This window comes from Lonchura striata, chromosome 1 (assembly GCF_046129695.1).
Source record: "Lonchura striata isolate bLonStr1 chromosome 1, bLonStr1.mat, whole genome shotgun sequence".
NCBI lineage: Eukaryota > Metazoa > Chordata > Aves > Passeriformes > Estrildidae > Lonchura > Lonchura striata.
The window spans coordinates 22,928,841-22,955,846 of NC_134603.1; the positions used below are offsets into that span (position 1 = coordinate 22,928,841).

Sequence of the window (27,006 nt, forward strand, 5' to 3'; positions counted from 1 at the left end):
TAAGGCACAAAACTGGAACAACATACTTCAAAAGTCAAATGAAAGATGATGCTGGCACAGCAGGGTTACTTGTAACAGATGACTTGAAACAAGCACCTGAGGCAGCTGCCCTGTCCTAAACTGCCCTGACAAAACTCAGGTGGGCCAAGACTACAGGCTTTTTTATCACTGAATTTATAGATTAATGAATTTATAGGCTTTATTCCCCCTCACACTATCACTGATGGATTATATTCTTCCGTAATTCAGAAGCCATATGGTGGTGTAATGAAAAGGAATCTGTTTAACACTGCAGTTACCTAAAGCAGTAGAGTCTTTGAAGAACACATGGACCCAACAATGTCTCAAACTTCTGGAGAAAATCACCTTGATAACTGTGAATTTCATTGATAGAAATACAAAATACTTGAGATGCATTTTAAGTATCCACAGGAAAAAACCCAAACCACTTACAGAAAGACAGGTAGCAGTGATGTAGAATTTTATTGTAGTCTGTTTTCTGTTCATAATTTTACTGCTTTCAAACAATAAAGTATCTGACCATCTTTATGGCATTTGGTGATGCCATTGTTTTATGGATTTTTTTTGGTTGGTTGTTGTTTTTAGGAGGATCATCTGATCCGATCTTTGTTGGCAAAAGCACAGCTGAGAAAAGATGGCCCATCAATCTATTCAGCCAGATCTCAAAAGTCTCCAATGTTGGGGAAATCCACAACTTCCCTGGGGAGATTATTCCAACAGCTGACTGTTCTCTTTGTGAAAAAATTTCCCCATGTGTACAATTGGAAAATCCTCAGGAATATTCCTTGTCTTTTCCATGTGGCTTCTTGTAAAAAGGGAGTCTCAATTTTTTCTTTAAATAGTGGAACATGGTGATAAGGTCTCCCATAAGCCTTCTTTTCTCAAGGCTGAACAAACCCAGTTCTCTCAGCCTTTTCCCCTCTGACAGGCTTCCCAGTCTGTGGCTCTTCCCTGGACCTTCTCCAGACTGTCCACTTATTTTCTGCACAGCAGGGACCAAAACTGAGCACAGTATTCCAGTGTGGCCTGAGCACTGAGCAGAGTGGGACAATGACTTTCTGGATCTCTGCTGGTGATGCCCTGGTGATGCAGCCCAGCACCCCATTGGCTTTCTGGGCCAGCACAGCACTGTTTGCTCATGTTGATCTGATTGTCCACCTGGATTCCCAGATCCCTTTCCACAGAGATGCTCCCCAGCAGGGGAGATGCCAGCCCGTGCTGGACACCTGGGTTATGTTTTCCTAGGTGCAAGACCTGATGGTAGCCCTTGCTGGACTTCATCAGATTCTTGTTAGCCACTCTCCAGCCTATCCAAATCTTCCTGCAGGGTGGCTCTCTCTTCCAAAGTGTCCACTTTCCCACTCAGTTTGGTATCAAGTTTCATCATAGTACACTTGATCCCATCTTCCCAATCACTTTATGAGGATATTAAACAGCACTGGGCCTGACATCGATCCTGGGGGATCCCACTTGTGCCACGTTGCCCATTTGAAGAGGAGCCATTTACCAGCACCCTCTGGGTGCTGCCTCTCAGCCACTTCCCACCACCACACCAAGCACTCACCCACACCATAGCCCATCTGTTTCTCCAGAGGGAGATTATGGGAAACCGTAATGAAAGCCTTGGAGAAATCCAGGAGACAATGCCCACCCCCCAGCCCACATCAACCAAGCAGCTACTTTGTCACAGAGGGTGACCAGGTTTGTCAAGCTCAATTTGTCCTTAGTCAATCTATGTTGGCTTTTCCCAATCCTGTGCCTCATCTGACTTGTGATAGCTACCAGAAGGTTTTGTTCCATTATTTTCTCAGGGACTGAAGTGAGATTGATAGGCCTAAAATTCCCTGGATTCTCCTTTAAGCTTTTTTTGTGGATGGGGGTACATTAGCCTTTTTCAGTCTTCTGCTGTACCCTGAAGTCCACAACTTCCCAAAGATGATGGAGAGCAGCCTTGCAATGTTGGTTCCTCTAATAGCTCACCCTCCACTGCTGGATCTGTGTTTGCAGCAGCCTGGAGTTTTGGTCCCAAGGCCAGGGGTCCAGCAGTGCTGGTGCAGAGGTGAAGGAACTGTTGAGAGCCTCTGCCTTATCAGTGTTACCAGTGACTAATTCTCCTGTTCTGTTTAGCAGTGGGAACAGTAGTTGTCTTCTCTTTCTGCTTGCCATTTTTATACCCCAAGAACCCATTCTTGTACTTACTGGTATCTTGGCCAAATTCAATTGGAGTTGAGCTTCTTATTTTCTAACTGCATTTTTGCACACCCTGGCAACGTCCACATAGTTCTCAGTGGGTCTTTATCCACATTTCCATCACTGGTATGCTTTGCTTTTGAGTAGACTCAGAATCTCACAGTTAAGCCACAGTTAAAGCTCTTGCTCCTCCTACATCTCTTATCTTTAAAGGGATGAACTGTTTTTGTGCTTCAGAAGAGCATTCTTGAGAAAGTCCCAGCAATCATCAGCTTCTTTACCCTCCAGGGAAACTTTTCCTGCAATCTGTCCCTTTTCGAAAACAATTAACACTGCAGTAATTTCAGATATGGCTGCAGGTATTCTCCACATTCACTAGCTGCCTTTGAAGACTTCTGAGAGCAGAAGCAAAGCTTGCACATGTCCTTAGATATATGCCCAGCCACTCAGCCCCTCAGCAGCAGAGGCTCAGCAGTTGATACAGCTCCTACTCTTATGGCTAACTGGCTCAGGAAGGCATTGGTCTCCCAGGTCCCAAGCCTCTTCAAAAGACACATTAAAGCCTGGCTGAGAGAAAGCCCACGTTACAATGACATCATAGAGGAATTCTCTCCCATCTGGAGCTTTGTTTGCAGATATTGCTCAAGGCATGACTTTATTTGTTAGCTACGTAGGTAAGGTTGGCCAAGGAAAGAGCAGCCATGAAAAACAAACTGCGGCAGCCTTTGTCAGAACAGCCTCTGAAAAAACCCACCTGAGTAACAACATAGTCGGTTTATACTTCATCAGGTATTTGAAATAAGGAATCACTTGAAGTCAGAGTCTATTGAACAGCTAAGTGGAAATACTGGTAATACAGGACTTCCTATCTGTGAGGAAACAGGGAACTACCTCATATCTAGTCAGTTTTGAGTTCATTGTGGCAATCTGGTTCCGAGTGATCTATGACTTAACCTCTATCATGGACTGAATTAAAAATACTAAGCCAAGTTAAGGGATCACTTAATGCTACAAATAAGAGCAAATGTGCTTTACAGTTGCAGATGTTCCTAAGCATGTTTTTTTAAAGAGTATTGTATGAATTCCTGAAACCATGAGTTTCACATTAAGAGTTTTAAATGCACTTTTCAGGATACACCAATATTAAAGACATCACATTTTCAGTTAAAAAAACAATTTTCAGTGAACCAGAAGCCTTCAACTTGGTACAAACAGCCAGAAATGAAAAGAGCAGAAGTTCAATAGTTTCCTCAACTGAAGGACCCACTATGGAAATCAGACAATTTTGTAATGCAACTAAGTTTCAACAGGGAACAACCCATGAATCATTAATAACATGATACAGAACACAGCCAACAATAATTCCCACTCCCACCCATGAAGACACAGAAATCATCCCACCTTGCTCCCAACAACCATCCAAACTAAACAGCAGTTCTGTTAGTCCTGCAGTGAGCAAAATCTGTTGTGTTGCCACATTACTTTCAAGTTAAGAATCATCAGACACACATCCCTTCCTGCTCCTTCTCCCCCAAATTAATTTGTTTGATGCTCCTTATTCTTAAATGAAGTAATTCACTCAGAATTTTAACAATAAAATGTTTTTAGCAGAGTATTTTAAGAAGCAATTAAAATTTTCAGGCTTTGTCTCCTTCCAGTTACAGCAGAACAATGAAGAAACCTTTTAGTACTGCCTTGAAAAACCAGAACTGCTGATTTTTACTCAGTAGTCACCAAGAGCAGACTCACAGGTACAAGTGTCTTTGAGGGACCTGCAATTTTAAAGAATTGAAAAAATGACTAGCAATCTAGTTGAGTTAAAGGCACAACAACTAATAGATGAAAGTTTGCTTAAACCATTGTACTCTGATGTCTGCGCTTTCCAAAAGCCTTATTCACAGGATAATCCCATGGCTAGGAACTATTAATAGGGTAGTTTCAAATGACATACAATTCAGTTACAACACAACAATACTAGCAGTATTTCTATAAATTTTGAAATGCTTTTAATATGTACATTCTTAGTAAATATTAAAGTAGTGCTTTTCGCTTGCACTTTTTTCTTTAGACTTCTAAAAGGGCATCAGAAATACAGTTTTCACCCCCCTCCAAACCAATGCACAGTTACCTTTGTAACAAGCACATATGAATTCTGTACACCTTTCCCTCCCCACAAAGGAAATAAAAATATGCCATGGCTATCCAATTACACATCATCACAAGTTTAAATTACACATACAAATAATTCCAGAGTATTTAGAAAAAAACCAACATATTGGATTTATGAAACCATTCCATGCATTCAACAATAGAAAAAAAAAAGGAAAAAGGAAAAAGAGATTAAGTTTCTTTAAAATGGTGGGTTTTTTTGCTCTATCCAAGTACCAAAGTCTGGATTCAGTGTATCAAGACTAACCACTGCTTGAATCATAGAAACATGACAGTACATAGATAACCAAGTTTCTATTTATAGACAATATGATATAGAGTTACTACCTCTTCAATGAATGTCAAATAAAGCAAGTTTTGCTAAGACAAAACTGCATATTAAGAAAACAGTAAGAGGTGCTGCTAAATAGGTAACAACATTTTGAAAGGAAGGCTATGTATTTATTTATATGGCCCTGCTGAGCAGTAGCAGTTAGCACGGTTCCTATGTTTTAGCTAGTTTGTTTCTTTTTCCAGAATGACAAGCTATTTGACTAACCCAGAAATATCACTGATTTTATTTTCAATAGAAAAAAAAAAAAAGAATTTATGCAGTGAAAGTCATTGGGGGCAGTCTCTTTCATTACATAAAATCTTTGAATTTTCTATAAAAGAGGCTTGTAGCATAACATACATATTGGAAACAGATTTCAGACATACATTAAAAACCTGAATTCAAAGGGTATTTTTTAACCTTACCATGAAGTCAAGTAAAATACTGTTTATATGCAAAGGACTCTGCATGATTTAATAATATCCTGTTTTCATGTTTACCTTAAGATACTCCTTGAAAAGGTGTACTTCAGTTCTAAATTTATTTCACATGAATCATGACAAATATCACTCTTAAACATTACTCCCTCCCAGTAAATAAATCAATACCATCAATATGCTCAATTTATTTTAAGAGATCAATTTAGAGTGTCATGTTCCTGACATACAGGAGTTAATACCTGTGCAAGTTAGTATCCATTTTTTAGGAAAGCTCTCCATTAGCAGGTGCATTTTCAGTACAATTAAACCCAGCTTGCTGCATTATCTGCTCTTGCCTTGCAATACTGTCAAACTGCAGCTGAGTACAGTAAGAGTGCAAGATTGTTGATCAGTACCACGTGTTACAGCTGTTAACAATTCTGTTTGTGCCACAAAACCAAAGTCAATCATTTGAAAAGGATCCTGACTCTTTAACTGAACTTAGCAGTGATGTTAAATACCATCCTTAGCAAACCAATTTTTGTAAAGGCTATTTACAGTGTACATGGCTAAGCATGTACAGACACAAACACATCTCCAGTTTAATACCACCTCATTACAGTGCCTGAAAATGACAACACATCTTCAATGCCATTTTAATTAACAGTTTCAAGTGGGAAATGGTCTTTATTTTACAACTGCTTCACTTGTATAATTTTTTTTTTTAATATAAAAACACTAACTCCTGTCCAGAAGTCTAAACACATTCTACATACTACAGGTTAAGGCAGTAAAAAAATGTGTTCCTGATAACTGTTTTTGACAATGTCAATTAAAGCTGTCTGAAGCTATTCCAGTTCTCCAACAGATCTCTGAAATCCAAATAATTTGTGAGTGAAAAATTTACTTTGATTTCTTCAGCATTTTAATAATATAGACACCAGAATTTGGCATGGGAAGTCAACAAGTGTTAAGAGAAGGGGAAGTTTGATTTAAGTTCATTTCATGAGTATAGAAGTTAAAAGAATAGTTTTTAGCTGGGATCCTAAATCAACCAAAAACTGTAGGGAATGAAAAAGATAACCAATTTTATGCACATTACTGAATTCTTAAAAATATACTGTTATCTTCAATAATTCAAGTAAGGTAATAGACATTATAAAAAATAACTTCATGAACCATACTCAAGTTTCAAATCACATTCTCAAACTTTTAACCCAAAGCAGTTTTATTGTGTTAACTTCATATAATAAACCATGAAGGTCTGACTGTACAAATGGTTAATGATTTGCACTTGTGATTCCTGTGATAGCTAGCAGACTTGCTAACCAATTTACTGTAAAGATATGGCAGATTATGTATTGAATCAAAGCACTTTGATTTAGGCATGAAACAAATTAAAATGGTTGACATTCTGTGCTTCTAATGCACCACTCATAAGAGAGGCGAGAAACACCCATTATTGTACAGACGATTATTTTTACAGAAAACCCTTCCTTGAAATTAATCTTTTATCCGCAGCTGTAGATGAGAGTATAATCTGTTGTAAACAGGGCACTGTGTTGTAAAACCAGTTTTTTTTTAAATTATGATCTCTCTCCAAAAGTTGGAAAAACAGACTCTTCAGAATGTCTTTCAAATGTAGCTTGTTCTGTTTGCTATATCATAAAGTTACTTTCATTTGATTCCTTTTTAAAGATGTTTGTGTTCACAGCAGTTCTGTTTTTAAAAATTGTTTCAAATTTATATAAAATTCTGTACATGTTCACAAATTATTGCATAAACAGCATAATCTTCATGACAATATTCAGCAACAAATGTCCATCTTAGGAAGTTCACGTTTCCCTTCTTGCTTTTTTCTTCTTTTTAACTTGTTTGGGAGATTCCCAGCTTTCTTCAGACTTTGCTAGAAAACAAAACATAATTATAGTGTTAGGACTGAGAACATTTACACAGAATTGGCTTTTAAAATCCTGGATAATACACACTGTATTATTATGAAGTGATTCAGATCAATCAACTAGAAGTTTTATTCACCTGCTTCAAATGAAAATAATTTCATTTGAAATGCATCTAAAACAACAATCCAAACTAAATGCTTGCCAATTTCATCCTACTTTTTTACCCCACAAATACGTCAAGGGTCATTAATTTTGCAAATGTATTATTTACAGTAGAATCGTTGTTTTCTGGCCTAGAAATAACGTACATGTACACAATTGACATTAAATGCTCACTTTTACCAGATTATACTGTTTTTAACCACTACATATGAGTAGTTTTTAGAAGTATTGAACTGTGTAAAGATGTGGTTACATGGAATCCATAATCCAATACAGAAGCACTACGTTCTTAATAAAACAGACTGCCTTAAAACCTCCTGGCTGCCAAAAGCGTTAAAAACCATTAAGTATTGTACATACTAAACCTACGAGATGTTCTTTCAGTCGCTGAGACATGAATCAATCACAAAAGATTTCATGTTTTAGAACCACAATAAAAAGTTCTAAGCTGATACATTGACTTGAAATATTTCATTGTTTCATGTGTTCAAAGCCAAGAAGCCAATTAATGCAGCTGAATGAGATTTTGTAATTATAAAGTCATCATGTTTCTTCTGCAGTCATTAAAATTCATTTAGTACTTCAACACTTAGCCAGCAACTTATGGATTGTCAGTATTTATTAAATTTATTTAAGAATCCGAATCAAAGCATCTTTTTTTTTTTTTTTCCAAGCAATACCTTTCACGTTCTTACTTCCCTTCTAAATTTCCTGTTTTACTGTGCGAGTACTGCAAATGCTTTTGAGTACAAACATGTTTGTCAAGTACAACAGAGGGCATATTTGATGTTTCTGGGCACAGCATATTTTCAAAAAACAATATACCTGCAGCAATTTAGCCAGATCTGTGCGCTGTTAGACTACAAAAAAACCTCCACCCAATACCTTTCTACTTCTAAATAAACAACTGTTTTCCTCTATGATTACATGGAAGCATATGGGAAATAATGCTAATGAGCTAAACTGAGAAATCAAAAGACCTTACTCGGCTGAAAATGGAATTATTTGTATCTTCCCCCGAATTTCTGGTAGCTAAATATTCTGTCAACTGCAATGTCAGTATCTGTTCTCCACTGAAGACTTGCAAGCAGCCCTTTGAAACAATGGTGGCAGAACTCCTTAGTCACAGCATGGAGCTCCAGTCCCAATGGTGATGAGTACATCCAAATGTCTCTTAAGGACCAGACAAGCCCAACAGACATTTTCAGTCATCCAAGCATAAGAAGACAATTTTTCATCACAATGAAAACAAAAATATCAATGTGGTGTTGTTAACTTCAATGAAGTAAAAAATATGGCAAGATGTATAAATAAGTCAAAATCATCTCATATGGCACTTTAAACTCAAATCCCAGGGCAAAGCATTCTGACAGCACTCCATGGACAAAGTACATCCTAACTTCAGACAAATAAACTGCACTGAGAGATACTTACTCTGTGGAGGAGGCACACTGTTTTGCTTAATATTGGGACTAGAAACATCTGTCTCTTGCAGCATCTGTGGCACTTGGGAAGCAATCTTGTCAGAATTGCTCTCTGATACAATTACAGATGGCTCAGTAGAAACAGCAAGTGGAGGAGCCTCCTCAGACTATTTGAGAAACAAAAATAAGAGTTTCCAAAAGTTTTTTAAGTAATACAAAAGCAAACACACTTAAATGGTGTTATTCTGGCAGTATACTTAGCAGCTGCTGAGAAGATTGCATTGAAAAATGAAGCCAATATTAAAATCCTTAAAAATGTTAAATTGAGGCTGTAATACTATGACTGCCATCTAGTGTCAACATTTTTAATTGCATACAAGGAAAGAGAAATGACACTAATTATTAAAATACAGCACATGCAAAGAAAGGGAGACCAATCTATAAGTTACCAAGACCCCAAAAGGATTCTAGAACATTCAACAGAGATGTGAAACAGTGACACATATGCATTTGGTCACAAGGTAAGCAGGCAAGTTAAACAGGACCAAATAGATAACTCAAACCCAAAACAAATTGCATCTCCAGTCACTCTTATAAACCACTCAAAACACTCTTTATGCTTATAAAAGAACAAATACTGGCAAAAGCAGCCAACAAGTATTTCAGTGGAACTTACTGCAGAAGTAACTGCCGAATAAAAGGTACTTGTAGTATTTTCTAATTATCTAGTTGATTTTGGAGGTTCCCATTACAGAGACAAAATATAACTATACCCTAGCGTGTAGCACTTATTGTAATTAAATTACAGCAAAACAGAAAAAAAAAGTTTGATATTCCAAAAGGAAAGTCAGAACATAAAACATAAGATCCCACACATTTGGGATCACCAAATGACAAAAAGCTTAAAAAAAGAATGTATTAGAACACAGCATCTCACCAAGCAATAAACCTCAAACTTTAAGATGTTATTAAGAAATTATAGCTGTAGTTGTGTCACAATAGCCAAGACCTGGAACTATAAAAACAAAACACTGAAGTCTACATCCTTGGATGCAGATGTACAGATCCTACATCACCTGTTTTTACTGCTTCCATCACTATAATGTAAGCATCTCAAAAATTCAGTCAGAACATTTAAGAGAGCAAAAAGATACAAATTTATTTCTTAATCATATCATACTAAGCAAGAAATTAAACTGCTTTAATAGAAAAAATCCCAACATATTAATTTAAAGGATAGCAGTTCTCTAACCTTTCATGAATAGTTTGCTGTGGTCTTACACAACTGAAAAGTTTTTTAATATCCGTAATTGCAGCATTTTTCTCAATCTACTGAAAAATAAGTAATCTCAAAATTTTTTATACATCAATCATGCTGATAAAATGAACTCCCATGCTACAGAATTCCAAGCTTAGGCAATTCTAATATTGTCAAATAGTTAGCAATCATCAGTTACATAAATAAATGAACTTAAACTGTGATTTCTGAAACAAAGGAGGACATAAAGCTTCTAGTGCAAGGTAATCAATTCAGGTTTGGTATCATAGTTTTGCTAGGACAGTCACACTTGACCAGCAGGTAAAACAACTCAATTAGAATTTTAATAGCTTAGCTGTCTCAGGTTGACTAAGAAACATGTTGCAGCTTGAGTGTTACAGCATACAGTATTACTGCAAATGTAATCATACAAATACATACAACACTATCTGGAAATTTTTCCATATACTTCTGTCTGAATTTTGGATACAGGAAAGTGGGTAGTAATGAAGACATTAAAAAATAGATACTACTCTTTGCTAGAATATTGTCTGCTAATTCAGAAAGAAGGCCTGAAACAACAAATAAAGCCTATTAGATAATATAAATAGTTATGTGCATAATTCTATGATTCAATAATGAAGTAGTGACTTGTCAAACTGTTGCTTCTTTTTCCAAGTATCTCTCTTCATTTAAAACTTGTGCTTGTTGATAAATGGCAAAAGGTTTCAATGCAGCCTGATGTATAGCATGGGGGAAAGACCATCACCAGATACTGTGATGTGAAACACAAGGTTCAACATTCAGCTGTTCCTGATGTTTATGAGAATATACTAAAGAACAACTTCTTTGTACTCAGTTTATTTTTCCCTATATTGCATTCTCATGATTTGGAGCATTTGCTTAAGACTAAACTACCCACCTTGGAAACTCAAGTCATCCATTTCATACATCAGCCACAGACTGTTTATAAAACTTTTTACAACAGCCACATCAAACAATATTGGAAGGCATCTTTGTATGTGTGAAATTACAATGAAACCAAACCTGATGGCAAGGAGACTTGATAGACTGACAGTCAGGTACAACAATTCATAAATTGTCCTTTATCAACTCCACACCAAGTTTAATACAGAACACGTCTTGTTTCACAGTTACCGCTTACACAACTATACACAGACACATTATGAACAGATTGAATTTAAGAGTCAAGAGTAACAGAAGCCCTCAAGCCCCTCAAAAACAGTGCAGTGTAGATCTACATGAGATCTAATGCCATCAAATCATCTAGAAAGTTGGGTGTGATTATAAACCATAAAGCACTGAGCAAAATCTCCTGAAACTGGGCTTGTATTTTGGCAATGCTGACAGCTTGTGAGAAAAAAAAAATAAATGCAGATATTTTTCAAATCAATTTAGATTTCTGAACAGCAGAATCTGTAGTCTTCCAGGATGCACTATTTATGCCTTTTTCTAGAAGTTAAAAACCTGCCACCTTAATGTCACAATCCAAATTTTCTGTCTACACATTTTCAACTAAAGCCTCTAAAATAAAACAAAAATTCACACTTCCAGGAATAAAGCCACTTGCATACACAGGTAGATTTATTTTCAAATATAGCTTAAAAAACCCCCCAAAAAACACCACAAAACCCAACAATACACTATTCAGATAGAATAGGCAGCTGTTGCCAACCTTGATTAAAAGCTGAACTGATCTAAACTAATCACTTGTAGCAAACAACTGTAGTAAAGCTCTACTTTGGTAAGCCTTAAGTATGTCTAAATGTGCTTTTCAAGTAATTTTCAACCAAAACAGTACCTCTGCACTTTTTATTTGGTAACTTGCAGCCCCTTGTAAAGGATTTCACTTTGATGTTTTCATTTGACTCTTAAGACCTCATTATTTTTATGAAACTAATGCTTAGCAATTAAAAATTATAGCTCAGTATTCTGACATATACTCTCTGGTACCGAACTGCTGTGTCACTAGTGTTGTTCACTCTTTATGGAAATAAAAAACAAAAATCAAAGACACTGGAAATATTAAGTATTTTACACCTTCCTAGAATGTGATGCTTCGTAGGGTAGCAGTACCTAAGAAAGCTGCTGCTTGGAGAAAGATTGAAAGAGAATTTGTATTGTCTAGAACATGTTTCAACTGTGAGCTGAAGCAAACAGTTTGTGAATTGGTTCAAATAAAATATTTTCTTATTCAGCCATTAAGCTCAGTACAGCTATCAAAAATAATTTTTAGACCACATTTAAGTCAGAATATATTAAGTTAATAACACTTCATTCTATGGCAATGTAACAGTAGAATATGCCACTAGTCTTGTGCTCAGACCTATTAGTTCTTAGGTTTCTACATTTCCAAGTTTTAAACCATTACTGGAATATTAAAACAAGAAAGTAACTTGCCAGTAAAGAAAGTGACTGCTGATTTGGAAGACACTGCTTTACAGAGCAGACATACTTTTTAATAAAAATTAGTAACTGACCTCTACCTAGAATTCATCTGTTCAATCTCCTTTATATTCATAAACACAGAGCCTGAAACAGTATTCCTACTGCAACCTTATCTACACAAATTAATGTGTCAAATGACCTGAGCACTTCCAAATCAAACCATAACATAAATCAAATTTTGCATCCCTACCTTAGCTGGTTCACTAGTACTTATGGTCTTCAAAGAAAAAGCTCTTTCCTGCTGTGCTTGAACTTTTGAGGTATCCGCCTGAAATTGCTCTCCAGCTTCTCTATCCAGTTCTTCAGCATCCTACAAAAAGGGGAGTGGGAGGGGAAAAAAGAAGAGCCTGTGTTTGCAGTGAAGTTCTGACTCTTCTCCCCTGTGAATGAGTTCTGTTGCCATAATCAGCTTCTATAACTCAGAAAAGCTATCAAAAGGAATAATTGAAGTAGTGGGCTCACACTAGCCTACGCTAACACTCAAAATGTATAGAACAACATAATAAATACCCACAGAATCCAATGAAGCCCAGAAAGCAGGATGTTTCATGCATACTAACAAAAATCCCAATCTCAGAATGAACTGCACTTCACACTCCTGTTAAATTGTAAGAATGTGAAATTAAAATGAATTTACACACTTTGCAAAAGTATCACAATGACACTTGACTGCTTTTGGTTCTGTGCTTTGTTACAAGTTTTAAATGCAAGCTGTACACTTTTCTATCCTAATTACACTTTAATATTTGTGCAACCCTGTTTAGTTTACCATAATGCTTGTAAAGTAACCCTCAACACAGAAACTGAAAATATACCCGAAGTATCCAAGCGTCTCAACCTTTACTCCTTAGACAATCTAAAGTGGGAAGTTTTCATTCTAAATATAGAATTAGAGTAGTTACACTTGTTAGTGGCACTAGAAGAATCCTATGGTCATGAGAGGTCTCTGAGTTTAAACTGGAAACACTGTTCCCTCACTTATTTCCTTAGAAAATGCAGTCACAGCCTAAGTCTGATTCCTGACAGGAAAGAACACATATTGGCTTACTCCAAGCACTTCAGTTGGTTTCTACTGCCTTAACAAACACTGAAGTCAAGAAACGAGTGTGAACATTTAAGTATAATCAATGAAAAATGAAGACGTTTAAATGAATGTTTTCCATTTTCAGAGGGTAAGTATATAAATTTTAAATGAGTTTGAAGCAGGACTAGCAAATTAAATTATTAAACTGTTATGACAAGGGTAGCTTCTGTGAGCAGTTCAGCCTATTCCTATCAAGCAAAACTCCCAATTCTACACAAAAATTTAATAAATACAAGTTCTTATCTGTAAACTGATGACTTAATAGACTGATGGGCTGAAAGAAAAAGTAAGAGAACTGGAATGGCTGGAGAACAATGAATAGAATAAAAAATCTGATTACATTAATATAGAAAGTAAGACTCTACTTGACATATATCATTTAAAATACAGCTCACAAGCAATGGAAAAAAGTTCAGAATGCCCTCACTGACCTTAAGACTCAGGTAGGACACTCACAAATACCTGTTAATCATAATTTATTAATCTTGACTTATACTAGAGTCATAGCAGAGACCAGAACAGATTTTAATTAAAAAAAAAAAGCTGCAGCCCAAGTGCTCCCAGACTGAATTTGCTTCAAAAGAAATAAGGGAAATCAACACAAGCTCCACCTCCACATAGACAACGTGAAAATAAAATTTCCTGTAACAGAAATTTAATGTTTTACAACTTTAAAGAAACTGAATATATGATAACTGTAAAAACAAATCCAAAGCAAGCATGACTGAAGTTTTTGCTTTCCCTCTCTACTTCATTCTAATCTAGTCAGATTCCACTGAACATTGGTCGTTCTGTAACTGTAAAGAATATAAACTATGAATGGCTGTCACAATAAACACAAGCAGGATACATTCTGATCATTAGCTATTAAAAGCTTTCTCCCTTTAGTAAAGTACTGGTTTCATCTATTCAAACATAATTCAATTGCCATGTGAAGTGCAATCTGCTTTTGCTATTTTTACGTATCTGCATTAATGCAATTCTTCGAAAGTTATTTAAGCAACACAGAAAACTCCAACCATCCTCAGTCCGAAAATATTCTTTCCCTCACTGAAATCTGACTCAAGGAGTAGCTCCACCAACTGAGCTTGAAGCATTGGCATTTACCATTTCACATAAATCAAATTAAAACAGCACTTCAGAAAACCATTATATTCTCACACAATTGTACTTGAAGACAGCTTAAGAGAAAACTTCAATTTCTTTAATTCTCCTAACTAGCTATATTCACCAAAGCAGCTGTCTTTCAAAGGACATGAGGAAAAGGCTTCCCATGCAGAGGACAATTCTACCTGGAAGTATCCCTACAGTACAGAATCCAGATTTGACAAAAAAAAAAAGAAATTTAGGATAAATACTTTCCATGTACTTTGTGCTTTTCATAAATCCAGCAAAATTACAAATTATCCCATGTTCAACTCGTGAATACAACACATTAAGGAAATACTAGTAAAATAAGAATTACTTTAACTCTTGAGAAACAATTGTACAGAATCCAATCCCATTAAGAAATTAATTTCTGAAAAATAATTTTTGTTCAAGATGCTGATAGCCAAAGGCAAGGCAATTTTGTGAATTCCTTGCAACTGCCTTTTAAACCATTAAGATTTTACCTGTGCAGGAGAGTTGGCTTCTTCACCCTGCTTCTTCTTTTTCTTCTTCTTTTTCTTGGATTTGCCACTTGTAGAACTCTGAAGAATTGGCTCTGCTTTTTCTCTTTCGTTATCTGAAATCTTCATATAGGAACAGAAGGTATTTAGCATTTAAAATGACAATGAAACATACATATAGACTAAACATAAATCAATAGCTATAAGGAATTGCATGTACAAGTGGAAATGAACACAGTCTTCTCTATTCGGTTCATTCTAGAAAGATCACATTCCTTACATGTGATCTGATAATATATGTAGAGGAGCTGGAAATGGAAAACGAAACAGACCACCAGGCACTAGTAGCATGGAAATACTGTTTTCCACAGTGTGAATTAAATATTGTCAAGAAGTATTTATAAAAGCAGATCTAAACTCTCCCAGTCTATACTGATAATGTGGTCCTTATAATTATGGAAAGACAGAATAGTTTAAGATGGAGCTGACTTCCCTCTTCTCAGTAACATTCATTGTTTTCCTCCTCTGTGTACAGAGCAAACACAGTTGTGCTACACCTATCACAGTGTAACTGTGATGAGAAATTACCTTTAGCATTACCCTTTAAGTTACTTTAAGAAATAGCAGTGCTAAGGCCAAAGTCCTGGAGCTAAGGAGAAAATATCACCTTTTACCTTCTGAGTATCAGGTCTCTCTTCACGCTGAGGAACAGAAGCAACTTTTTCTTCATCTACCCAGTTTCCCCACTCTTCTGCTGGTGCATTCCAATCAGAGCTTGGATCAGCTGAAGAAAGTCCATCTACAAAGATTAAAAGGTTTTTTTCAGGAATATTGCCTTACTCTACAGGTGTTAATTTCCAGTTTAAAAATAAAAAAAACCCTACGCATATATCCACTTCTTGGTATCAAGATATAAGTAGTAATTCCCTGTCTTTCTGAAAAAACAGTAAAGACTTTACTGGTAAGTGGAGGACTTTTTAAAGTAATGAGTATGACAGTGATTTTACAGAGCCTATTCACAACAGCAGCTAGCTACATGCAGTTGCTTCAAGACATTTTCCTAAACTATATGAAGAGGAACAAATTTAAGAGTTGTTATCTACCTTAAGACATTCTCTGCATTTTCTTTTTAGCTGGTGAAACAATTAGGATTAACTAACTGTAACACTGATCAATCTTGCCTTAGTAAGATTCCTTTACAAGTGATATATCTGAAACTGTAAATCTGAAGCTGATTCAAGTCAGCTTATAACTTTGCCATTTTTAATAATCTTTTTTTTCCTAAGACTCTTAAGTCCATACTCTATTTTGTTATTATTCATTTATGATGGAATGATAGGTTTAAAGGGTCAGTTGCATAAAACCTAAAAATATCACAAGGGAAGAACTAAGCGTTAGACTGTCTGTTTAGTAGCAAGTTGCAGCAAGCCGGTTTCAAAACAGAACACATTGTAAAAGACCGCATTTTTATTTCACATTTATATTAACATCACAAGTATTTCTGGCCCCCAGCCTATATCCAATTGAAGAACAGGCAAATTTGATCTACCAACTATGGTGGCATTCAACTTAAACAACTAAAAATAAAGTCAAAATAAAGAGCAGTAATAAATCCAATTAAATTTATTGGCAAACATTATGAAGCTAAAAATACATTAAGAGACCTTAAGATTAGTTAGAACATTTAGAATAGTCAGAAACTTTCCTAATAAACATATTATCTTAATGACACTTACTTCAGATGCTAAAATTTACGGATTTGAAAAATATTAATCAACACTTTTTAGTTTACCTACTGCCATCTCAGTAGTTGCTTAAGAAAAAAAAATTCCATTCTTAGTAATAATAAAAACTAGTAATATTTGTACATACAGTTAGTCTTCTTATCCTGATAAAGCAGCAGGGTATATCTGAGTATCACTTTGGTCTAACCTGGTATTTGCTAACTTCTGTTAGTGCACTTCTAGCTGACAATTACAACAAAATTCTATTAACAGAAGCTTCAGCCATAAATATTCTATGCTCAAATATGTGAATCAATTATGCTTTTGATAAAATGTAAAACTGATGACTTTTCAAAGGATTAATAGAAATGTGCTTTCCTTATCCTTAACCTAGATTAAACACAAAAGGTAAGTTTCAAAAATACTTGGCAACAGAGCAATCATGCCAACAATGGTGGAGTCAAGGACTGCATCAATCTATTCCACTGTTCCAGTCATTTAACTGCAATAAGTTGTTCTCAGAGAGAAGCTAACATGCAGGGCTGCATTCTTCTGGAACAATTCTTCAGGTCAATGCTTAATGAGATGCACTATGCTCTTTCATAAACAGGGAGGAGAAAGTGAAACACTAACTTTACTACAACTCCCAAGTAATTTAAGCTATTTCTATCCTGTATACACTTCCTATATATGCAAGAACTTCCTAATGTTTGCTAAATGAGAAAGCAAGTTATATTAAATACAAGAGTCTGATGTTGTCCTAACTTTCCAGTAAGGTACAAACATGTAAAATCAAACTGACTCAAATTCTATCTACTACATACATGTTTTGCAGACTTGCAGTAGGTTTTTCTCATCACTTGCAGCAAGACTGTTTCATGACAAAGATTTTTCTACCTTAAAATGCATGAGCTCTCTCAGTTCTGAGTTTGAATAACCAAGTATTTTTCCTAAAATTAACCATTTTCTATCAGAATTTATTAAAATACTTCTAATTCCTTCAAACTTACAGAATTCAAGTATTTTAGGTTTTTCCTCAGATACCCACCACTGTTTAATATGGGTAGCTAATATAAATAACTACAGTTTAACAGTAATTAACATTATGTTAATGAACATTTTAGAGGAACATACTTAACCCAGACCATTCGTCATCAACAGGGGTTTGAGCATGACTTAAATCCCACTGAAAATCAGAAGTACCAGCCTGAGAAACTGATTCACTGTTGGAACCTGAAAGGAAATAAATAAAATTGTACTTTTAAGTTAGCAAGCTTCCTGAAGTTTTCTTGGGGAAGGAAGTACAATCAAAGTAGGAAAGGCAGACAAAAGGCTCAAAGAAAAATGTCAGATTTTAAGGACTGCAGAAGACAGGAGAACTAGTAAGGTCTTGTGCATAAGGTATATTCAGAAAACAAGGAAGCTGAAGAAGGAAGACAAAGTCATGAGAAAAACTCAAAAAGAGATAACAAGGATGAGTAAAAGCAGTCTTCTCAAACTGAAAAACATGAAGAAATTTCACATGCAATAAAACTGTTACCCTGTTTCCATAAGATCTCTTACAGGGAAAAGCTTAAAAGAAAAGATCACTAGAAAGAAACCTCAATTACATTTGGATCAAACAAATTATACATTACTAAGAATCCACTTCTCATTTAAAGCAAAGGTTTCAAGAACATAAAAACAGCAGGATGAACAACATTAAGGCCAATACCAGTCATGATAACAGAAGGTGTTACACATCTAATGCAACTGTTTTCAGAAAAATAAACAACAAAAATCCCAGTTTCATAAAAAAGTAAAACAAACAAAAACTTATTGTAAGAATTAAATAGTATTTTACAGTATGATAAAACTTCTGAAATTCAGTTTGAATAGAACCTCTGCAAACGATACCGCAGACGACAGAAATATGGACATGTTCTCATTTCTTTTGTGGTCACTTTGCATTACAACATCGTTGACAGAAGTGCATAGAAGAAAACTAATATACTTCACTTCTTTATATTTCTTTCGAAGTTGAAATGGTGATATTGCAGCAGAATCTTAGCTCGGTGTGTCATCCTACTTTATTTAATAAACAGTCCTAAGTTTTAGCTTAGAGACTGAACTTAGATTCAGGTGGTTGTTTGGGAGTTTTTTTAATTAAAATTCTACGTACAATTCAGATGCTGGACACTGAGCCTCAGCTCAACAGTTAAAAGCCTGTAAACTGCAATACAATCAAATGTAGCCGAAGTGCATAAGCACTTGGCCAGCTACTTCCAAAATGAAAACTGCCAAGCCAAGCTCATGGTGTAAGCAAGCAAGAGTAGGAAACCTGACATATGATCCCTTTATTGCATAATAAATCATTGTAGGAGTTATGTTAGTTGTTTAACACACAAGATTTATTATGTAGACAGGTTTGTACTCTATAGCACACAACCCTTCAAAAAAGAAAACCCCAGAGCTTCAGCATTTCCATTTATCATATAGAGGAAAGACTCAAAACTTCAAATCCTGCCTATGGACCATATTTTCAAAGTAGTGATTTCGTTCCTTGATAGGAAAAACTCAATCATCAAATACCAAATACCACACAAGACTAGGGTAAATGGGCTTTCCTAGAAAGAAATTTTCAGATCTCTAACTTGAGACATTGCAATGCTGAGCAACCTCTAATGCCGATTATTTGGGCTTAACAAGCACATAAGGCAGCAAAATAAGAAATCACAGAATCATAGAATGATTTGGGTTAGAGCATACAAAGATCACCACATTCCAAACCCCTCTAGCTTCAAGCTTCTTACTAATATTCTGTGATTTATCTTGCTTTTGATTATCAACTTAATACAGTTACTTTATAGCATAATTTCAGCATAGGAAAATAGATTTTTAAGTATCTTCTGCCTTTTTGCAGTACTGTTTTTAAAGAAAAATGAGAAAATGCATATTAGTATCACCTGACAAACTCCATTCCACCTGGTGGGGTAGAAAAGAGTGGAAAAATCTTTGGAAAGGCACACATACCAGAAACTCCAGGAGTTAATCCAAATGAGGAGAAAGAAGCAGAATTCTGTTCAGAGGTATTAATCCTTGCATCCACATTCCAAGCAGCTGTGGGGGATAGGGAGGAAAAAAAATAGAAAGAGCTTTACACACTGCTGGCAATGTTGAAAATGTAGCTATTTAATTACAAATTGGATCACAAAAACCCTGGCTAGTCCAGCCATGATGACATTTTATATAACTAAAGACATTAATGAATGCTGATAGAGACGTGACTTTATAAACACACAGCTTGAAACAATTTTCAAACTTTCTAAGACCATCTTCCCTTTATGGCCTTTTCTTATAAGCTTTGCACAAAAGACAAGTCAACTGTTTTTAGAGCCTCATACTATTATTCCTCCCATTACTGCAATCATTAAGTTTTGAAAAGTACACGTAGATGGAAGACACATTGCAGTATATTTTATATATATATGTTAAAGAATGCAATAAAATTCAGAACAATTTTTGATGAATAAGAGCTACTGCTTAAAAATGAAGACATACTAGACTGCTATATGCAAGGCAGAAAATAAGCAGAAATAGCCAGTAAAAACTACTAGTGTTTTTTATTCAGAATTACATTTACTTTAATGGGGGAGGAGGGGCTAAAAATGGACAGGTATTCCAGATGTTGTCCAAAAAAGTAGATAGCCACTAACCCCCAATTTATTGATTCCTGTGTTAATGCATCCCAGCATACTGCTGCTGTCCTTTGCTACTAGGATCTACAGCTGGCTCATGTCCAACTTGGTGCCCACCAAGACCCCATATCCACAAAGCTGCAATCCAGGCAGTCAATATCCAGGCAGGGTTGCTTCCAATATTTGTCCTCACTGAACTTCCTCAGGTTCCTGTTGGCCCATTACGCCTATCAGGTTTAGGGCCTTCTGGATGGGATCCCTGACCTGGACTGTTTCAACTGATTCCTGCTCCCACATTTAAGTCTAATGTAATCTGGAAACTGGATGTGAATTACATGGTTGCCTCCTCCAGGTCACTTTTAAAGACAATAAACAGGAGATTTCTAAGTACAACCCTGTGACATTCCCCTTGTCACCAGCCTCCAGGAAGAGTAGGACTTACTGGCCACTACCTTGGGACTGACCAGTTTTTCACCTGTTCAAGGTTGGATAGAACAACACTGAGACAGCATTGAAAGCATTAGTCAAGTCATCATTTAAAACGTTCACTGTTTTCCTTCACCCAGAAAATTGTTCATTTTACCAAAAGCAAATCAGCTTGGTAGACATGATGTATACTCAGTAACAAAAACAACAAAAAGCTGGTCAGTCACTACAAGCTGCCTTATTATAATACACAGCAGAACACATCAAGCTGGAACATGAAAAAAGTCCTTCACTTCCACTTGGCAATGGTAAAGCTTCCACGGGTATATCAGATCTAGCCTCAGAAACTTCATTTCAAAATATGACAGAGAAATAAAGTAAGATCTAGACTTCTGCAGATTATGGCTGGGATAGGGCTGTGTTTTGGATTTGTACGGAAAACAGGGTTGGTAATACAGGGATGTTGCTGAGCAGTGCTCACGCAGAGTCAAGGCCTTTTCCACTCCTTGGCAGCAAGGTGGCTGGAGCTTGTCTCCCCAGCAAGTAGTTGGAAGAGATTCAGCCCAGAGAGGTGACCCCAACTGGCCAAAGAAATATTCCCTACCATGTGGCATCATGATCAGTACATAAAGTCGGGAGAAGAGAGAGGATGGGAAGGGCATTTGGAGTTACGGTGTTTGTTTTCGAAAGCCACTGTGGCATGTGATGAAGCCCTGCTCTCCTGGAGATGGCTGAACACTGACCAGCCCATGGGAAATAGAGAATTATTTCCTTGCTTTATTTGCATGAACTGGTTTTGCTTTCCCTATTAAACTGTCCTTATGGCAACCCTTGAGTTTTCCACCTTTTCTCGTTCCAGCTGTCTCCCCTGCTGGTGGGACAGCGAGTGTGTGGCTGGGTGGAGCTTGGCTGCTGGCTGGGGTTAAGACTGGACAAGTCTGAAGTAACACTGCTGACTACAAAGGAACACTGCTTTCCAGAAGAGATGAGGATACTTTGACTGAACAGTGGGAAGGGCCACGTTACATTTACTAACAAGCATTTACTAATAAGTTGATGATTGCTCCCCAGAGAGAAATCAAGAAATCTGTTTTCCATTACTACTATGGACAGCACAAGTAAAAAAGGCATAAAATTGTACCAAGCACAAAAAAAGTTTCTAATGAGAAAAACAGTGTAACACTAAGTGTCACAAGAGTTAAACAGTGTTTATGCCTCGGCCCTAAACCATACACAACTGATTTGATCACGTTGAATCAACAGAATAGACTTACAACTGGGGTGTTAAGACATTATTTAAAAGAAATTATGCTTCAAAATGGCTTAGTAATCATCTTCAGAACTTCATGAAAGTGGTATACAACATTACATTCCTTCACATAAATAATTTTATGTCAGATAAACTCAAAAAATCTGGTTTGCCTGTACACAGAAACATAGATGCTAAGCCATCAGAACTTACAGTAAACAGAAATTGTTCACTTAACATTTCACTAGACCACATCAATATTTTTTTAATATATTAACATAAAAATATTTCAGAGATCCACTACTAAAAAATACATTTGTGTAAAATTGCTTACATGAAGCAAGTTCTTGGAAATGGCTTACCAATAGGAGTGAACAAAGAACGCTCTTTCCAGGGCCTGCCTACCAGGCTTACACCCCAGTCCTTTCCATTTCCATTAGCATCTCCAGTGTCTTGGCCCCAAGCCAATGTCTCAGTCTTCCTCTTCCCAGCTGCAGTTGAAGGAACAGATGTCCATTTCTCCTCCCCTACACCAATCTGTGAGGAGATTTTTACAGACTTCTCATTCCAGCTTCCCCCATTTACTGTATGGCTTTCACTCAATCCTGGAGAAACTTAATTACAATAATGAAAGAATTATTTAAAATAAGAACCGGATGAAGAATTGATATATCACTTATATGAACATTCACTTAATAAAAAAACCCCAAATGAACAGCAGCTTTGCTACACCAGTGTGATACAGACAGGGCTGCTGCTCTGTCTCAGCTGATTTTCCAGTTCAGATGATATGCACCATCTGTCTACTAACTTGAAGAGGGAGGAAAAAACAGCACCAACTGCACTCTCTCTTCTCATCCCTGTCTTTATAGGGCTGCTGTATTGGTGAACCAGTGCCCCTAGATCAGAAAAAGGGTTGGGAGGGTACTTGCAATGCTGTCAGCTGATTTCTCTTGGAAAGTATGGGGATGACTTGTGGAAAAACCCATGCACTAACTGGAGAGTATTTTCTGTTTCATAACTGCATGCAGCAGTTCTCCGAGCATGATGTAGATGAAATTACCAAGTATTAGAAAATTCTTAAACACTACACAGGATTTACAAAGAGCAGATATCATACGGACCATACAGTCCTTCTCAGTGATAGACAGAAATCATAGCAACACTCAATTTGTAAATAATATATGTTTCACTAAGGTAAAATACCACAACACTGCAAGAGTCTGTTACATGTTATCCTGACGAGAAATTACTAGCCACTGCAAGCTTAATGTATACTTTGAGAAGTCAGCAGTACACTGAGACAAAGATCATAATAAAAGTTTTTTAAACTTCTTTATGTCCCTATAAAATATAAGGTCTAGTGCAGCCAGCCTCCCTTCCTATATATCACAAACCTTTCTTGAAGTGCGTTGTATATCAAAACTACTTCCTCTTTTTATATATGCAGTGGAAAAACAGAAAAACTGTTCTTCTACAAGCAATTAAAAATATTTGCATATTAAAAGTGTAACACTTAAACAGCAAACCAAACCCTTATGCACAAGTCAGTATCATATGCCAACAAAAGATACAGACCAAACATTTTATTTTTCAAATGAACTTGTAACTCAGGCAGCATCAACATGCCTAATTCAACCTTGCCTCACTGACACAGAATTGAGACATGCCTAGATTTTCTCAGACAAATCAATTCCAAACACAGACATCTGTAAGGTCACCACTGCTGTACAAAAAAACACTGCCCTTTCTCTACAGCACTAGCACTGCTCCTGTCAGTCAATGTCCTCCTAGTGTAATATGAAGTCTTTGGGAAAGGCAACAAAAGAATACTGAAGAGACAAAAACCAAACTGCAGTTGCTAGAAAAGTCTTTTTGCAAGTTTGCAAAAAAGCATCAGGAGCTTGATTATTCTCTGTTTATTACACTACTCTCTTGTAAAAAACTAACTTTTAAAAAACCATCCAGTTCTCACTGAATCACAGAAAACTGAAGATTGAAAAGGCAATCTCAAAGTCACCTAGTCCCATCTTTTGTTCAATGCATAGCTAACTTCAAAATTATACTACGTTATTGAAGTTCTGGAAACCATAAAGGCTGATTGTCCAGAGATGCTTTGAACTATCTCATGAGAAGCTTTTTCCCTCATGACCTGTCAGAACTTCCCCTTACTGAAACTTTATTATTGTCTCCTCTTCTCCCATTAGGCATCTCTAAAGAATACAGCTCCCTCTTTCTGTGCCATGGTACAGGAAGTTTTTGTGTGAAACAAAGCTCTCAAAAACAAGCAGAAAGGGATTCACTTTCTGGATCTGTGTGCTTTTAGTGACTAAATTGTTGACTTGCTTATTTACACTAGCTATTTTTAATTAAAGCAACATAGCTAATGTTGGCTATAAGTAAATAACAACCATCTCGATTTCATTATCTCAAACTAATTCACTTCAAGTATTATTATAGCAGTATCTGTTATTAGAAAACTGTTAAGATTCACTAGTCAAGTACTTTAAGTTATGTGTATGACATAGGTCAAGTATGTTCTTTTTGTAAACATGTATTTATATGCAAGAACTTTCAAAACTAATATATTTATACACCTCAAAGGAGAATGTAAAGAACTGAGTAACTTGTATATTCAACCTGAAACAAGTGTAAACTATAAACAGGATTTGTGAGCTCTCTGCAGTTATCTATACCAGGGTTTGAGAAAATAATTCGTTAACACAAATAAGTGAGTATATGTGAAAAGCTAGCATAAAGAATTTTTAAGCAGAGCTTAAAAATAAGTGCTACTGTTCTGTACATAAATATTTTTATAATAGGTAATCTGTCTGAAAATTCAAAATACCGAATTGTATTTCTACATGTAACAGACTGTTTTCAACTTCTTAAGAAATAACTGCAACTTAGAAGTATAATATGTATATAGCCAAAAGAGCCAGATGTAGAATAAAGTTCCGTGTCAGTAACTCAAAATCTGCCACCAACAGTTGCTCTTTTCACTTCTGTAAAATACTTCTCTAGTTACTTTGGATGCCCAATAATAAAAATTTTTTTACCTTGTGGAATTGATGATTCCCCCTTTGCAGGTTTAGAACTGTTAATCTGTGCATTCAAAAGTGCATCACCTGATTAAGAAGAGGAAACAAAGCTAGATGGAGCTTTTTTAAACAGCAACACCTGTAAAAATCTAACAATACATTACAAATATTTTAAGAAAATAATATATTAGTACCTCACAGTAAATTAAGACATTTCCAGAAAACTTAAGGATAAAATTATAATACCCTATTTTTTATTATTTGTGTTTATGTTGCAGACAGAATGCATTCAAAGTGACTTAGGACCCATATACCAAGTAACTGCAGATTTCAAAGAACTTAAACTACTTTCCCAATGAACAAAGAGCATAAATCTAAACCACAGGTTATTTACAAGCAAAGAGTGGCTCCAAGTATTTCAGACCTGTAACTATTTCTAACTTCTACCTCACCATAAAAACACTAGATACAGCTAAATCCTTTTTGGATTAGTCATGTACAAGGTGATACACAAGATACAAAAAAAGAAGATACATGAAGGATTCTCACAGGAGAGGTTACAGTAGTTACAGTTAGGACCGTATATAAAGACTGAAACTCTGTTAAACTGACCGAAGAAAAGCCAACAGGAAACAACTGATCTAGTCATCAGGGCAACAATTATGCACTCAGTCAAGGTGCAAATGAGTGTCAATGAAACAGGAGGGTGAGGCATACAAATTTCAATAAATTCTTTCAAGGTATCAGACAGTTGTTAGACTCAGTCTTTTTGTCACTTTGTGCACTAGAACATTAAGTTTCATTTAATTAAAGAACCTATTTCTCAGTTTTACCCAAACAGGAATTCCTGTGCCTACATATGCTTTAAAAGCAACCCATGCAATCTTTTGTTTCTGTAACAGCAGCAGCCGTATCTATTGAATCCTCAGCTACAGCAAATCTCAGCCACATGTGCTTTACCATTATGAACAGTTTTAGTACAGAATGCTACTAAATCTATGTTGGGAAAAAAAATACCTATATGTTAAGCAGTGAATGATATTTTAAGAGAACTTCAGAGGCATAACCTTCCCACAAGGAAGCACTCAAAAAGTTAAGGAATTGGTGCTGCCTGCAGCAGTCCTGAGGATGCGTTTGAAGATTCTGAAAACAAAGGGCAGAGTCACAGAGCACAAGGGAAGGAACAGGGACAGGCCTACCCAGCTGTGCAGCAACCAACAGCACACCAATGTGGATGGAGGCCAGCGCCTCAGCCATTTGCTCCAAAACATTCTCCTGAGCTCCCTCTAAAATATGGCTAGAAAAGGGGGAGTTTTGCACAATGAGAAAGTAGTTTTACACAGTTTGAAATAATTTCCTCAAGAGTTTCACCTCCAAATATACCTAACATGTATCCAAATCAGAGTCACTATTTAAGCATTCAAGTAAAGTTATCTTTCTAAGACAAATTCACAGACCTATTAAGCATCATACCTTTATTTTTTCTGAGACCAACTGGAAGTGATGGTGTAGGCATCAGCTGTTCAATGGATACAGTAACCGCGTTTTCTATGCCCTGGAGATTAGATTCTCCTGAGCCACCATCGTTCAGCACCTTGTCTCGCTTACGCTGCTGACGCTTCTCTCTGTTACTGATTTTTGTTTCCCAGGCTCCTAAAACATCACCCAAATGAAAACATCAATAAGTCAGAGAGGAAATAAAATTTTTTAGCTTGTATCATATCAAACAGAAGTTTGAGGGCAGTTTAACCAGTCAGCTTCAACCTTAGACTGAAAACAAATGGGCAAAGGTAAGTTTTGCTGTGATAATACTTGGCTTCACAGAGCAAAACATGAACAGCACGAGCACCTTACTATCCATAATTTCTC

General features: G+C 36.2%; 1 protein-coding gene across 2 annotated transcripts in view; it reads right to left on the reverse strand.

The window, feature by feature from the left end:
- Positions 1–3,309: 3,309 nt before the first annotated feature.
- The window catches only part of MTDH (metadherin), a 34,308-nt gene continuing 10,611 nt past the window's right edge, over positions 3,310–27,006 (reverse strand). The window contains exons 4-13 of one of the 2 annotated variants that reach the window (XM_021543253.2): positions 26,611–26,790; positions 25,156–25,224; positions 22,459–22,710; positions 19,757–19,843; positions 17,879–17,977; positions 15,695–15,819; positions 15,024–15,143; positions 12,517–12,636; positions 8,610–8,766; positions 3,310–7,018 (exon numbers count right to left, since the gene is read on the reverse strand). In XM_021543253.2, the coding sequence (XP_021398928.2) occupies positions 6,948–7,018; positions 8,610–8,766; positions 12,517–12,636; positions 15,024–15,143; positions 15,695–15,819; positions 17,879–17,977; positions 19,757–19,843; positions 22,459–22,710; positions 25,156–25,224; positions 26,611–26,790 (1,280 nt within the window). In that variant the 3' untranslated portion in view covers positions 3,310–6,947. The remainder of the gene's footprint in view (positions 7,019–8,609; positions 8,767–12,516; positions 12,637–15,023; positions 15,144–15,694; positions 15,820–17,878; positions 17,978–19,756; positions 19,844–22,458; positions 22,711–25,155; positions 25,225–26,610; positions 26,791–27,006) is intronic. The other variant, XM_021543254.2, reaches the window with a different exon arrangement.